The sequence below is a fragment of the Anomaloglossus baeobatrachus genome, chromosome 2 (genome assembly GCF_048569485.1).
Source record: "Anomaloglossus baeobatrachus isolate aAnoBae1 chromosome 2, aAnoBae1.hap1, whole genome shotgun sequence".
NCBI classification, from domain to species: Eukaryota; Metazoa; Chordata; class Amphibia; order Anura; family Aromobatidae; genus Anomaloglossus; species Anomaloglossus baeobatrachus.
The window spans coordinates 662,368,109-662,382,888 of NC_134354.1; the positions used below are offsets into that span (position 1 = coordinate 662,368,109).

Genomic DNA, 14,780 nt, shown 5'->3' on the forward strand with positions numbered 1-14,780 from the left:
CAGAGTGTGGAGGAGTGAGGAGCAGGAAAGTGAAGCTCTGACAGGAGCAGCAGTGAAGGTCCCAGATGTGAGCCGGTTCAGTGCAGAGTCCAGGGAGCTCGAGAGAGGAGCAGATCCCGTGGGCTGCTGTAGTCTGACAGCGTCCGCGCAGTGGCTACCGACGGGGGAGAACGGTCACCTAGGAGTGCTACCCGAAACCCATCTCCAGCTAGAGAGAGAGCACAGAGTGGGAAGTAAGGAGACTGCTAGGGAGAACCAGGCCCAAACGGGCGGCAGATCCCGGAGCGGGGATAGATCCACCTTTCCCTGCTAAACCTGCCGGGGTGGGGCCCTCAAAGCCCACACCACAACACCTAAAAGCCGCAGCCACGTAGCCACAGTTAGGGCCCATAGTTCACAGGAGGCAAGCAGCTGGAGTGATCTGGCCCAGGCAACAAGCAAACGGCGATCGAAGGGGAGAGAGGCTTCAGCAACTTCCCTGGGTGACCCCCATAGGGACTAAAAGTCGGGGTTACCCCAAACCACAGAAGGGCTAAGGAAGGCGAGTTGGTAGTCACCATCAGAAGTCAGCCTGAAGGATACCTGGTTCCAGCCTGGTTCATCCCAGCTACGCCCGGGTTACTCACCCTGCCATCAACTGCGAGTAAAACCCCTGAAAGACATCCTGCGTATGTGGAGTTATTCTGCGCCTTGTAGTTCTACACATCCATACAGGGCCCTGGGGCTTGCCTCACTCTCAGGAGGCTATTCCAACTAACTGCACTCACCATCAGCCCCAGGCGTCCCTCAACCTGCAGTGGCGGTCCCCACTGACCGCAATACTGAGAGTGGCGTCACGACAAGAAGAAGATCTCCTACCTGTGACAAGATCCAGCTGAGTGGAGTCCCTGAAGGTAATGCACCGACACAACACCTGTGGGGCTTCACACTGCTCTATGCCAAATAGTCCACTTCTGTCCAGCCTCTTCACTATGAGCCATGACTTCTGGCCATGTCCAGGCCGGAGCTCACTGTTCCTATGGTTGAGGGGACAATGCGACCTTCTGCCATGCAGTGAACTCCGGTCTGGTACATGACCAGAAGTCGTGGCCTATAGTGAAGAGGCCGGAGATGTAAGACTCGATGGAGGAAAGAAGAACGCTAGACAGCGGCCGGAGAGGTCAACACTGAGTATTAGGTTTTTTCTTTTTTGAACAACCAAAGGTCGCAAAGGGGTCAGATGTTTGTAAGTCAGGGATTGCCTGTTTATGAAAATGTTGACCATCCTCATCAGAGAAAGACTAAGTATAGTAAATAACGGACTGGTGAAGAAGTGACCAGAAAGAAATCTGGAATAGATATTGTCGGTGGCTGATATTTTTTTTTTACTAGTTATAATATTACCACAGTCTATACATTCATGTTCCAAACACAAAAGAGAAGTTCAATTACATAGCCAACTAAAAGGTTACATTTTGTTCTATCCTTTCCCCAGGTCTGATGGTGCCAGCATTGTAGCTACTAGTAAGTTTTCTAAAAGAAACAGTATAGAAAAATACACTCACCTGTCCTGGAGTCTTAGACCTCCTCGGTGGCTTCCATGTCTTTTCTCTAGTCTCTACGTTGAGGAAGAAATTTCTGCCAGTAATAGGGTCGACATGATATTCCCAGTTCTCCACAATGTGGACAGGAGAGCACGTAGGATTAGGAGGAGCCCCTTTACTCTGCTTCATCTCTTCCAGGTTGCAGTAAACTGGTGTAGTATCCTGCATTGCGTTAGCCAAACTAGCCTAACCGGAGTAGAAAGCATAACAATATAAACAATGTATAGCACAAGAGTCACATGCACAGCCAGACTGTGAGACAGACAATGAACATTGTATAGCATCGTATGTACAAAACCTTCTATCAATGTGCAGGTCATACTCGCCTGTGGGCAGCATCTATACAGGAGATTTCTAAGATTTCTAAATCATCATGCTACGTACTCTTATATTTGGATTGTGCGACTGAAATGTAAAAGTGTTATTATTATCTCCACCTTTCATGGGCAAAATGGCAATAGCTGCTTCTAAGTCATGGCCACCAGAGGCGCAGTTACAAAAACAGCTTAGTGCGATGAGCAATTCTTTGAGGGTATGTGTCCAAGATGAGTTTATATTGTGTTGTTGATGCTGCGTATTTTAACTGCATGAAAAACGCAGCATTTACAGTTTAAGTAAAGTGGATGGCATTAAGAGAAATCTCGTGGCCACTGAGCTACTTTTTTACACTGCATAAACTGACCTTTGGTGCATTTTTCCAATCCGCAACATATCACTTTATCTTGCGGATATGCTGAGTTTACTGTGCAGAATTTCCCCATAGACTTGCATTAGATGCAGAAAATCCGCAGGCGAAAAAAAACACACGAGTTTTTAGTGCGTTTCCACATAAAAAAAATGCATTCAATCTGCACTTAAGAATGTCAATTATTATTATTGTTATTATTATTATTAATAATAATAATGATTATAGCGCCATTTATTTAATCAAATTGTCTCTCCAGGAAAGGAGACAAACTCTAGCGCCACCTATTGGAAGCAGCAATCCTAAAAGTCAAAATTGGCCTTTTAACAAGGCTTTTCATATGACCTAGAATTTATGCCAGATCAGAATCCCAATTTGCAGACACGGTGTTTCGGGGTGATTGCCCCTCGTCAGTGCAAAGTGTGGGTATCTGATCTGGCTGTATGAGAAGCTATGTGGGGACCACAGGGGAAGACTATTCTCCTTATGGAGACCAGACAAACCAGTCTGGCTGTCAGTGGTAAGGGGACTTATAGCTGCAATGCCCCTCTGGGAATTATTTAAATTGTCTCTCCAGGAAAGGAGACAAACTCTAGCGCCACCTATTGGAAGCAGCAATCTTAAAAGTCAAAATTGGCCTGTTAACAAGCCTTTTCATATGACCTAGGATATATGCCAGATCAGAATCTTATTTCATGGCGCTTTACATGTGAAAGGGGTATACTTAATAGGGACAGGTACAATAATCATAAACAATACAAGGCACAGACAGGGACAGGAGGACAGAGGTCCCTGCCCACGAGAGCTTACTGTCTACGAGTACCATGAAGCTGTAAACACAAAGCAGCTTTATTAAAAACATGCCACACCAAAGAGACAAAAATGCAGCGTCAAAAAGACAAGAAAAACGCATGGTAAAAAAACGCACAAAAAATGCAATGAAATAAGGAAAGTAAATTGATGTGCAGAAATGGTGCACAAATTCTGCAGTGTCAAAAACTCAACAAAAACTGATCATCGGAATTTAGCCTAAAGCGGGCTTTACACGCAGCGATATCGCTAGCGAGCGTACCTGCCCCGTCGGTTGTGCATCACGGGCAAATTGCTGCCCGTGGCGCACATCGCTAACACCCGTCACACATACTTACCTGCCTAGCGACGTCACTGTGGCCGGCGAACCGCCTCCTTTCTAAGGGGGCGGTTCGTGCGGCGTCACAGCAGCGTCACTAAGTGGCCGCCCAATAGAAGCGGAGGGGCGGAGATGAGCGGGCCGAACATCCCGTCCACCTCCTTCCTTCCTCATTGCGTGTGGCCACAGGTACGGTGATGTTCGTCGTTCCTGCGGTGTCACACGTAGCAATGTGTGCTGCCGCACGAGCGACAAACAACTTCGTACCTGCAACAGCAACGATAATCGGGATAGGAACGACTGGACAACATTCAACGATATGGTGAGTATTTTTGATCGTTAACGGTCGTTCCTGCGGTGTCACATGCAACGACGTCGCTAACTAGGCCGGATGTGCGCCACGAATTCCGTGACCTCAACGACATCTCGTTAGCGATGTCGTTACATGTAAAGCTCACTTTACTCTGTTTGTCTATACATCTGTGTTTTCCTCAAGCCCAAATCTACTATAATGTGCACGCTGCCATCATCTCCCACCTCAACTATTGCAATGTCCTCCTCTGTGGCCTCCTAACTAACATGCTTGCAGGCTGGGAGTAATCCTCCCTCGCATCATATAAGTATGTCCTGTGGGTGAGAGCAACATGATTTGCAACAGCATCATCACCGTTGTGGCCATTGCACAATGTTCCACAGGCCCAACATCCCTACCATTATGCCATGATGGAATGTCAAAGAAAAAAGAAGGCTCGCTCCTGTATAAAACCAATGATAAAAAAAAAAATTTCAAACAGTGTGATGGACACACTCACCTGATTCTGTTGTACATCAGGTACATTGCTGGGTATACAGCCGAAGGGAGAACCGGGTGTACCACTATAGCATCAGCGGGGATCTCGTCTTCTCAAGCCCACAGGAATTCCAGTCCAGGCGGCCGCTCACGCGATCGATAATCCACGTGGAGCGCTCAGCCGCCAGACCAGCGTTAGGCTGCAGTTCCTCCTCTGGGATGGACGGACCCGTGAACAAGATGCCGGTGACTCACCGGCCCTTCAGAAGCGTGGATGGATTCAGGCAAGTCCTAGAATAGCTGCAGCAGCCCCGTGTGCTCCAGCATGGAGATGAAGGATTTGAAGATGAAGAAAAAAACACGGTAACGGCTGCGCTGCTAAAAAAGTTCATAAGGATGGTGGTATGGTTTCAGAAGTTTTTATTTACAATTATATGCCACAACGCGTTTCGGGGATAAAAAATTCCCCCTTCCTCAGGTAGCAGCAATTATATGAAGTGATATACCTTATATACATAAATTTAGAGGTCCCCACACCCCTTGATCAAATTAGCATATGGATCATGATGATCAATCAATCAGCAGGGTTTGCAGGGACCTCGCCTCACAAAAATCAGTTGTACATATTCATTTTTAACAACATTGTTCAATGAACCACATGTATATTTTTGGGTGAACTTGAGTATGGTGAACTAATCACTATAAAATAAAATAAAAACAATTATAATATAAAAACAATTCTTTTAAAATTATTTTAAAGGAATTTTTTTAAAAAGATTTTTCTTTAGAAAAGGAGGAGAATAGGTTGGAAAAACTTAGTATGAGCATATAGATATATATATATATATATATATATATATATATATATATATATTAAGGGACTCTAAAAATTATTTTTATATAAAAAATGACTCTAAAATTTTCATATTGAGGGAACGACAAATTTGACAGGTCATATAATCCATAATATATAGTGCATTATATGACATATAAAAATATATAAACACATTTGGTAGATAATAAATGTCTCTATAATGATTATACCATATTAAACCTTAATTTTATTTAATTTTATTTGGTGATGATAATGAAAAATATTGCTCTATTTGGTCTGCTCTGTCATTATATTGAGGCCTTCTGGGTTCAAAGTGGCTAATTTAAATATCCAAAAGGATTCGCGCTCCACCAACCTCCAATACCTAGCTGTAACATTTGCCATAATCTGCTAAATAATTCCAATAGATAGATAACGTAGGAACTGGTGCAGCAAAGATGTTGCTTTATTAAAAATTCCTCCCCCGTTATATTTGATTTAAAAGATTGTACGCCATGTTCTAATGTTCTACAACATAAACATCGGGATTGTCCACAATGAAAATTCCCGACTGGTTTACTAGTATCTAATCCATTTTGGGGCAACTCGGTTTTCGTCAGTGTTGTTTTACTGGGTGCAATCATGTTTTTGAGGTTTCTACTCCTCCTAAAGATGACCTGAGGTTTATCGGGTAGAATGCCTGAGAGGATTCTGTCACCTTTTAGAATGTGCCAGTGTCTACCCACTAACTCCTTTACTTTACCATATGAGTCACTATAGGTAGTCACTAGACAACTATCAAAGGTGGTCTTCTTTCCCTCTCCTCCTATACCCGTCTTTTTCCCTTCAATTATATCCAAACACGTGTCTTGATCCAGTAAGAGGCTTTTTTTAAAAGCATCAGTTAATATTTTTTTCGGATAGCCTTTGCTAATGAACCTACTCTGCAATGTTCTAGCTTCAGCTCTAAAAGAAGCAATGTTGGTACAATTCTTTCTGATGCGCCAATATTGCCCATACGGTATATTCCTTATCCATGTAGGAAGATGGCTACTTGAAAATTCAAGATAACTATTGACATCCACCTTTTTAAAAAAAGTGGATGTTTCAATAAAATAAATAAATAAATAAAATTTAATATTAAGGTCCAGGAATTGAATGGATTTCCGGGACATTGTAGCCGTAAAGCTTAATCCCCATTCATTCCGATTAAGTGAACTTATAAAGGTTAGAGCACTTTCCTTGGAGCCTGACCAAATAAAGAACAGGTCATCTATGAATCTACGATAAAATATCATGTTTTCCAGGGCTAGGGGGGACTGTGCAATATGAAAGGATTCGAAGCACCCCATATACAGATTTGCAAAACTGGGGGCAAATCTCGTCCCCATTGCACAGAGCTTTAATTGACGGTAGATCTTATCCTCAAAGGTGAAGACGTTGTGATTTAAAATAAACCCAATAGATTGCAAAATAAATTCCATCTGGGAGGTTGGAAGTGAGTCATCCATTGCCAAATAGGATTCCACACTTTTCAACCCCAATTGATGATCAATGTTGGAATACAACGCGGCTACATCCAATGTAATGAAAAAATACAGAAGAAAATACTCGGGGGACGGGTCTCCTAAAGGGGGAGGGGAGGGGTGGTTTTGATGAACAGGGAATGGTATGTGGAGGAGGGTTTGAAACAATTAGGGGATTTAGAATATTATGAGACCCTAATAGAAGACCCGTCCCCCGAGTATTTTCTTCTGTATAAAACCATGATCAAAAAGGCGTGTGAGGACAAGATACTGAACAAAAGGGAGAGACAGTATTTGGATATTAATCATTATTCAGTACCCTTTTATTATTTTCTCCCGAAAATCCACAAAAGCCTCACCAATCCACCAGGAAGACCGATCATTTCGGGAATTAATTCCATCACGGCCAACTTGTCACATTATGTTGACCTCTTCCTGCAAAAATACGTCGGTAAACTTGATTCATATTTAAGAGACTCCTCACACCTCATCAGTCTATTGAAAAAACTACCTATCATTCCAAATTGTCTTTTCATTACATTGGATGTAGCCGCGTTGTATTCCAACATTGATCATCAATTGGGGTTGAAAAGTGTGGAATCCTATTTGGCAATGGATGACTCACTTCCAACCTCCCAGATGGAATTTATTTTGCAATCTATTGGGTTTATTTTAAATCACAACGTCTTCACCTTTGAGGATAAGATCTACCGTCAATTGAAGGGCTGTGCAATGGGGACGAGATTTGCCCCCAGTTTTGCAAATCTGTATATGGGGTGCTTTGAATCCTTTCATATTGCACAGTCCCCCCTAGCCCTGGAAAACATGATATTTTATCGTAGATTCATAGATGACCTGTTCTTTATTTGGTCAGGCTCCGAGGAAAGTGCTCTAACCTTTATAAGTTCACTTAATCGGAATGAATGGGGATTAAGCTTTACGGCTACAATGTCCCGGAAATCCATTCAATTCCTGGACCTTAATATTAAATTTAATGAACAGGGTACTATTGAAACATCCACTTTTTTTAAAAAGGTGGATGTCAATAGTTATCTTGAATTTTCAAGTAGCCATCTTCCTACATGGATAAGGAATATACCGTATGGGCAATATTGGCGCATTTTAAAAAAAGCCTCTTACTGGATCAAGACATGTGTTTGGATATAATTGAAGGGAAAAAGACGGGTATAGGAGGAGAGGGAAAGAAGACCACCTTTGATAGTTGTCTAGTGACTACCTATAGTGACTCATATGGTAAAGTAAAGGAGTTAGTGGGTAGACACTGGCACATTCTAAAAGGTGACAGAATCCTCTCAGACATTCTACCCGATAAAACTCAGGTCATCTTTAGGAGGAGTAGAAACCTCAAAAACATGATTGCACCCAGTAAAACAACACTGACGAAAACCGAGTTGCCCCAAAATGGATTAGATACTAGTAAACCAGTCGGGAATTTTCATTGTGGACAATCCCGATGTTTATGTTGTAGAACATTAGAACATGGCGTACAATCTTTTAAATCAAATATAACGGGGGAGGAATTTTTAATAAAGCAACATCTTTGCTGCACCAGTTCCTACGTTATCTATCTATTGGAATGTCCCTGCGGCCTACAATATGTAGGCCGCACGACGCAAATGGTGCATAATAGACTAAATGGCCATAGATATAACATCCGCCATGGTATAGTAACCCATAGTCTCTCTAGACATTTTTTACTCGAACATGATAAAGACAGGGACAATTTTAAATTGGTGATTATTGAGCAGATTATGGCAAATGTTACAGCTAGGTATTGGAGGTTGGTGGAGCGCGAATCCTTTTGGATATTTAAATTAGCCACTTTGAACCCAGAAGGCCTCAATATAATGACAGAGCAGACCAAATAGAGCAATATTTTTCATTATCATCACCAAATAAAATTAAATAAAATTAAGGTTTAATATGGTATAATCATTATAGAGACATTTATTATCTACCAAATGTGTTTATATATTTGTATATGTCATATAATGCACTATATATTATGGATTATATGACCTGTCAAATTTGTCGTTCCCTCAATATGAAAATTTTAGAGTCATTTTTTATATAAAAATAATTTTTAGAGTCCCTTAATATATATATATATATATATATATATATATATATATATATATATACATATATACATATATATATATATATATATATATATATATATATATATATATATGTTCATACTAAGTTTTTCCAACCTATTCTCCTCCTTTTCTAAAGAAAAATCTTTTTAAAAAAATTCCTTTAAAATAATTTTAAAAGAATTGTTTTTATATTATAATTGTTTTTATTTTATTTTATAGTGATTAGTTCACCATACTCAAGTTCACCCAAAAATATACATGTGGTTCATTGAACAATGTTGTTAAAAATGAATATGTACAACTGATTTTTGTGAGGCGAGGTCCCTGCAAACCCTGCTGATTGATTGATCATCATGATCCATATGCTAATTTGATCAAGGGGTGTGGGGACCTCTAAATTTATGTATATAAGGTATATCACTTCATATAATTGCTGCTACCTGAGGAAGGGGGAATTTTTTATCCCCGAAACGCATTGTGGCATATAATTGTAAATAAAAACTTCTGAAACCATACCACCATCCTTATGAACTTTTTTAGCAGCGCAGCCGTTACCGTGTTTTTTTCTTCATCTTCAAATGATGGAATGTCAGTGGGTTGTCAAAGTAGTTGGCGTCTGCTAAAAACTCCCATGCCTACCATGAGGGTGCACCTATAAGATCAGTGTATGGTTGGCATTCATAGTAGACAATGATTTTTACTATATACTGCAATACTTTAGTATTGTAGCATGTGCAGTGCCTTGAAAAAACATTCATACCATGTGAAATTTTACACAGTTTTTCACATGACACCCTCAAACTTAAATATATTTTATTGGGATTTTATGTGATATACCAACACAAAGAAGAAAGTATCTGTGAAGGTTAAAGGAAATGATACACAGTTTTCTAACTATTTTAAAAATATATGGTATTTTTTGGACGCACTTTTTTTCCCCTCAAATGTTGGGGGAGAGTGGGGGGTGCGTCTTATAGTCTGAATGCGGCTGCGGGGAATGAGGGTGCTGCGGTGGAGCGGGTCATCGGTGGCATGAGCAGGCTGTAGCAGCCTGCCGTGACCACGTGGGCCCACTCATTTCATATGCACGCCCATCCTGCCGCCCATCATCCCTAAGTGCTGAAGCCGGCACTGACAGGTGGGCGATGATGATAGGCGGGGGGGTGCGCGCATAATTACCAGCCGGCCCGCATGATCACCCCTGGCAACTACAGCCTGGAGTGATCATGTGCGGTTGTATTCACTGCTCCCCGCGCATCATCATCAGCGCGGGGCGCAGTGAATAAATATACTCACCAGTCACCGTTGTCTGCAGCATTGCTCGTCCTCCTGTCTGCCGGCCAGCTGATCTCTGTAGAGAACGGTGCGCACAGCGATGACGTCATCGCTGTGCGCACTGCTAGTCTCCACACAGGTCAGCTGACAGGCAGACGGGAGGACGAGCGATGCTGGAGACAACGGTGACAGCTCCACACTCCAGCGGTGCTGCTGCTGACACTAACAGGAGGAGGAACAATGCTGCATGGAGCAAAGAAAGGTGAGTATAAACGTTTATTTATTTTTTTTTGTGTGCCACAGGATACAGGCCATATACCAGGATGGGGGTATATAGCAGGATGGGTGTATATAGCAGAATGGGGGTATATAGCCGAATGGAAGGAATACAGTTGTGGAGAAGAGAAAAGCAGGGTTAGGTTATTAAAAAAAACTGCCGAAACCATGAATATCACAATCCATGATCCAAAAATGGAAGGATTATGGCTAGTGATGAGCGATTGCGCTTGCCACTGCTCAATACTCAATCAAGCATTGGGATGCTTGGGTAATTGCGGTGTTCGGCTGAGTATCATGGGTGCTCGGATGTGTGTCCATGAAACAAGAGCACAAAAAGCAGTCTCCCTTCACTGAATGACGTTAACCAGCACCCCAGTGCGAGCCATTTGCAGTGTCTGAATGGGTCTCCCAGGGAAAAAATAACAATTTGGGACGTAGTGTGTCAAGAAAAAAAAAAGGAAAACCCCGCCTTCCCTCCCTTCGGAAAAACTTTGCATATGGCTGGCTGTATGTGAGTGGAGAGCCAAACTGCCCAATGAATGACTTCCTTTATACTCGTTACTCGAGTTGAGCCCTTTCAGAGAGTCTGACCGGCTCAATTCGAGGCCTGAGCATCCAAGCATTTTAGTGCTCCCCCATCTCAAATTATGGCACAACTGCAAACCTACCAAGACATGGCTGTCCACCTAAACTGACATGCCAAGCAAGGAGAGCACTAATTAGAGAAGCAGCCAAGAGGCCCATGGTCACTCTAGAGGAGCTGCAGGGATCCACAGCTCAGGTGGGAGAAGTTTCAGCACACTTTGTTTTCAAGTTTTGTGTTATTCAAAACTTCCACTAGTCCCTCAAAAATAAAATTCTCATTCTCATACGTCTATATGTAGGGAGACATTAAAAAATTAAGGCTCTGGAATAAGGAGAGGTAAAAAATGAAAGTACAAAAACAGAAAATCGTTTAGATAGAAAAAGGGTTAAAAAAAAAAAAAAAAAGACAGCACATGGACATATAAAATGAATGTGTGAATGTACCCTTGGGGATAATGCAAATCAGACAGGATGAAAAAATGTGGTCAATATATTTACAACTTGCAGATTTATTGCAAAAATCTCTGCAATTGGCCTCTTATTGAAGGAATTGGGATTAACAATATCAATAGTTATCAATACTTTTATTTGAGGCACATGAGCCAATAAAACAGAAAGCCAAAGAAAAGCCCAAAAAGAAAGAAAAACACCTCAGTCAATAAGCTGTGAGGTGTGTTACTAAAATGTTAAGAACATCCAGGAACACGTCACATAGATAGCAGTGGAGGGAAAAGAACATAACATGATCGCTAGTCAAAGTTCAAATCATTCTGAGATAACCGTACTGTACTTTGTGTCATGTGTAAAGTTCATGAGAAAGGGAAATAACTTTCAAAAACATTGGCATTTTGCTTTCATAATGTTCTCCAAAATGAATTCGTAACATTAAGGTGTTTGCATTACTTTAAAACTTATTGTGTATGTGCCCAGGGCAAGGAATTCAAATAAACCCCATTCTCACTTCCTGGAGCAGTGCCGCTCCTCCGAGCTGGTTACTGTGCCTCCTGCTGGTCTCCAATCCTAAACGAGGTGATGTCATGCCAGCAGCCAATCAGCAGTTTGTAACTCCCTTTCCAGCATCCCCGCACTGTCCTGCCCTCTCCCAGTGGGGGCACCAGCACTTTCACCTTCCCAGCTGCGGTGGTCCATCCCTGCTGCTGACTTGCAAGGCCTGTGTGTATAGTCACAGATGACTGTACCCCCACCAAGGGTACAGGAATCGCCTCCTCCTTGGGATTTAACATCACATCCCACACAGGAACACTAGCCACAAAGCCTAGTCGCCCCCCCATGACAACCAGGACACACCAGTGGGCGGAACCAGGCAGATGGGAACGCCCATCTAGGGGTCTTGGGGTGACAGGGGGAGGGAACACAGTAGTTGTAGTTGTAGTTATAGTTGTAGTTGTAGTAGGAGTTGAAGTGAGGAGTTGGAGTTGGTAGTGAGTCGGAGAGGAGTGGAGTAGAGAATGGGAGCCTGTCGGTGCAGTCTGACAGTGAGTGGAGCTGAGTGGTCAGGGGTCGGAGCCCTTGGACCACGGGAGAACCGACTAGGTGGCAGACGGCAGGGTTGGGTCACAGGCGACGGAGATCCAGTCGCGGGAGACCCGAAGTGGACCGGGTCAGGGTTGTAGCCCGCCGGTGCCGACAGTAGGAATCCGGTCCGGAGGCCGTGCACAGGCGGGGTACCTGGACCCTAGGACGAGGGAAGTTTCAAGCCCCTTGTTAATTTACCAGCGGGACAAGGTTCCAGGCCTTGTTTCCAGAGAGAAGCCCAAAAAGCAAAACGGCAGCCCAACACAGGGGATAGGGTGTCTGCCAGAACCCACTAAAATCCCAAGGGTCAGATTTTTCTGGCACTGCTCCCTCTGTACACAAAACCACAGGGGAGTGGATTTCTCCCGTACCAAGCAAGTTAAATCAACACACAGCAAGACACAAGTGCAGGAGGAAGGGTCCCTACCTTGCTAACACGTGTGCGGGACCAGCACATCTCTCCAACGGCAACTGGCATCCGGCCTTGGTTTACAGTACAGACTCTGTGTGGATTATTCCTATTCGTGAGTACATCAGTGTCATCCGGTCCAACCTGCCGACGGCACCCCAGCACTGCTCCCCACCTACACCTGGGCCCTTGGGACTATACCTCCCCTACCCGTGGAGTGGATACCATCTTGCTGCTCCACACCATCGGTCCCGGGCGCTGGCACCAGAGGCAGCGGCGGTGCCACCATCTCATCACTGCACTGCATCTCATCACTGCAAGCCATGGGTGGCCTCCCAGACAAAAAACACTCTCTCCCCTGTAAATACCCCCCTTTTTTCACTGTTGCGAGGATGGTCGGTTGCACGAGCCCCGGGTCCGGTCACCACTCGAACCCCAGACACGATCCCGGACCCGAGCGCACCGAGCAGCCCCTCTGCCGTGGAGCGGCCTCCTGGGATTGTCTTTAGGGTGCGCATGTGGATAACCCCCTTTTCTTAAAGGGCCAGTAGGTCCAATCAAAGAAGTACCACTCAGCCTATCGCTGAGAAGCATCAGGCATTTAAGGCACCCTCCCCTTAAGGGAGGTGCCTGAGCAACATGATCTATACATTGCTAGTTTTTAGGATCCTTTGGTGCTCCTGCTGCTGTTACTGTACTTTGTGCTGTATATCTGATCCATATCTGTGTTCCAGTGCTTATCAACTCTGCTGCAAATATCTATACTAACTGTTGCTGCAGCAAACATCCAGACTGGCTGCACCTACAATACTGGCCACTGCTGCCATTAGCCACACCAGCCGCAGCTACTGGTGCTATATTATGCTACCAGCCATGCTACGTCCATCCATCTCGGCCGAACCTATAATACTGGCTGCTCTTATTATCAGTGACTGTTGTGTCCATACCGTGGCGCCAGCTGCCGAGGTACTGTGATCTCCTGTGGCTGCCCTTTTCAGCTACCGACTAGCTTGTTAGCCTATCTCCTATTTTTTTGTCAGCTTCCAAAAGGAAAAGGTGGCCATAAAGCCTGCCAAAAATCAAGACTGCCTAATGTGGCTGGGTTAGACAGTTTTTAATTTGTGTAAGGGCGGCTTTGCACGTTGCGATATTGCACGTGCGATGTCGGTGGGGTCAAATCGAAAGTGACGCACATCCGGCGTCGCAGTCGATATCGCAACGTGTAAAACCTTTTTGATACGATGAACGAGCGCAAAAGCGTCGTTATCGTATCATCGCTGCAGCCTCCGACATTTCCATAATACCGGTGCAGCGACAGGTACGATGTTGTTCCTCGCTCCTGCGGCAGCACACATCGCTGTGTGTGAAGCCGCAGGAGCGAGGAACTTCAACTTACCTGCCGCCGGCTGCAATGAGAAGGACGGAGGTGGGCGGGATGTTTACATCCTGCTCATCTCCGCCCCTCCGCTTCAATTGGCCGCCTGCCGTGTGACGTCACTGTGACGCAGCACGACCCGCCCCCTAAGGAAGGAGGCGGGTCGCCGGCCAGAGGGACGTCGCACGGCAGGTATGTGCGTGTAAAGCTGCCATAGCGATAATAATCGCTACGGCAGCTTTCACTAGATATCGAACGTGCGACGGGGGCGGGACTATCGCTGCAGCATCGTTAACACATTGTTACCGACGTCACAACGTGCAAAGCCCGCCTAAGGGTCTCTCCATTCTTTCTACACAGCAATTTTCAGAGCAAAGAAGGATCAGACATGTTGGATATCAGCATGCCCAATCTTTTCTCCTGCTGGGAGATAAATTATACCAATAAGAGCAATATAGGGGCAGACATAGATGAAAAACAAGTAGTTGGAAAGGAGCACTAAACTACTCAGCCACAGTTAGGGTACACCAGGCACCTGTGCTTGGTGAGAACAGTCATTTAATGCTAACAGACTCCTCTTAACATGATACAGTCCTGTGATTACAACTAGAATTGGTTTTGGAAATTCTGCCAGGGTAAATATGAATGTGCTGCTCTGTCACCATTATGAT

General features: G+C 44.1%; 1 protein-coding gene across 2 annotated transcripts in view; it reads right to left on the reverse strand.

The window, feature by feature from the left end:
• Positions 1 to 14,780, reverse strand: part of ARHGAP9 (Rho GTPase activating protein 9) — a 279,078-nt gene that overhangs the window by 157,535 nt on the left and 106,763 nt on the right. For both annotated transcript variants that reach the window (XM_075337075.1, XM_075337074.1), the window contains exon 4: positions 1,545 to 1,769. In XM_075337075.1, coding sequence (XP_075193190.1) covers positions 1,545 to 1,769 — 225 coding nt within the window. The remainder of the gene's footprint in view (positions 1 to 1,544; positions 1,770 to 14,780) is intronic.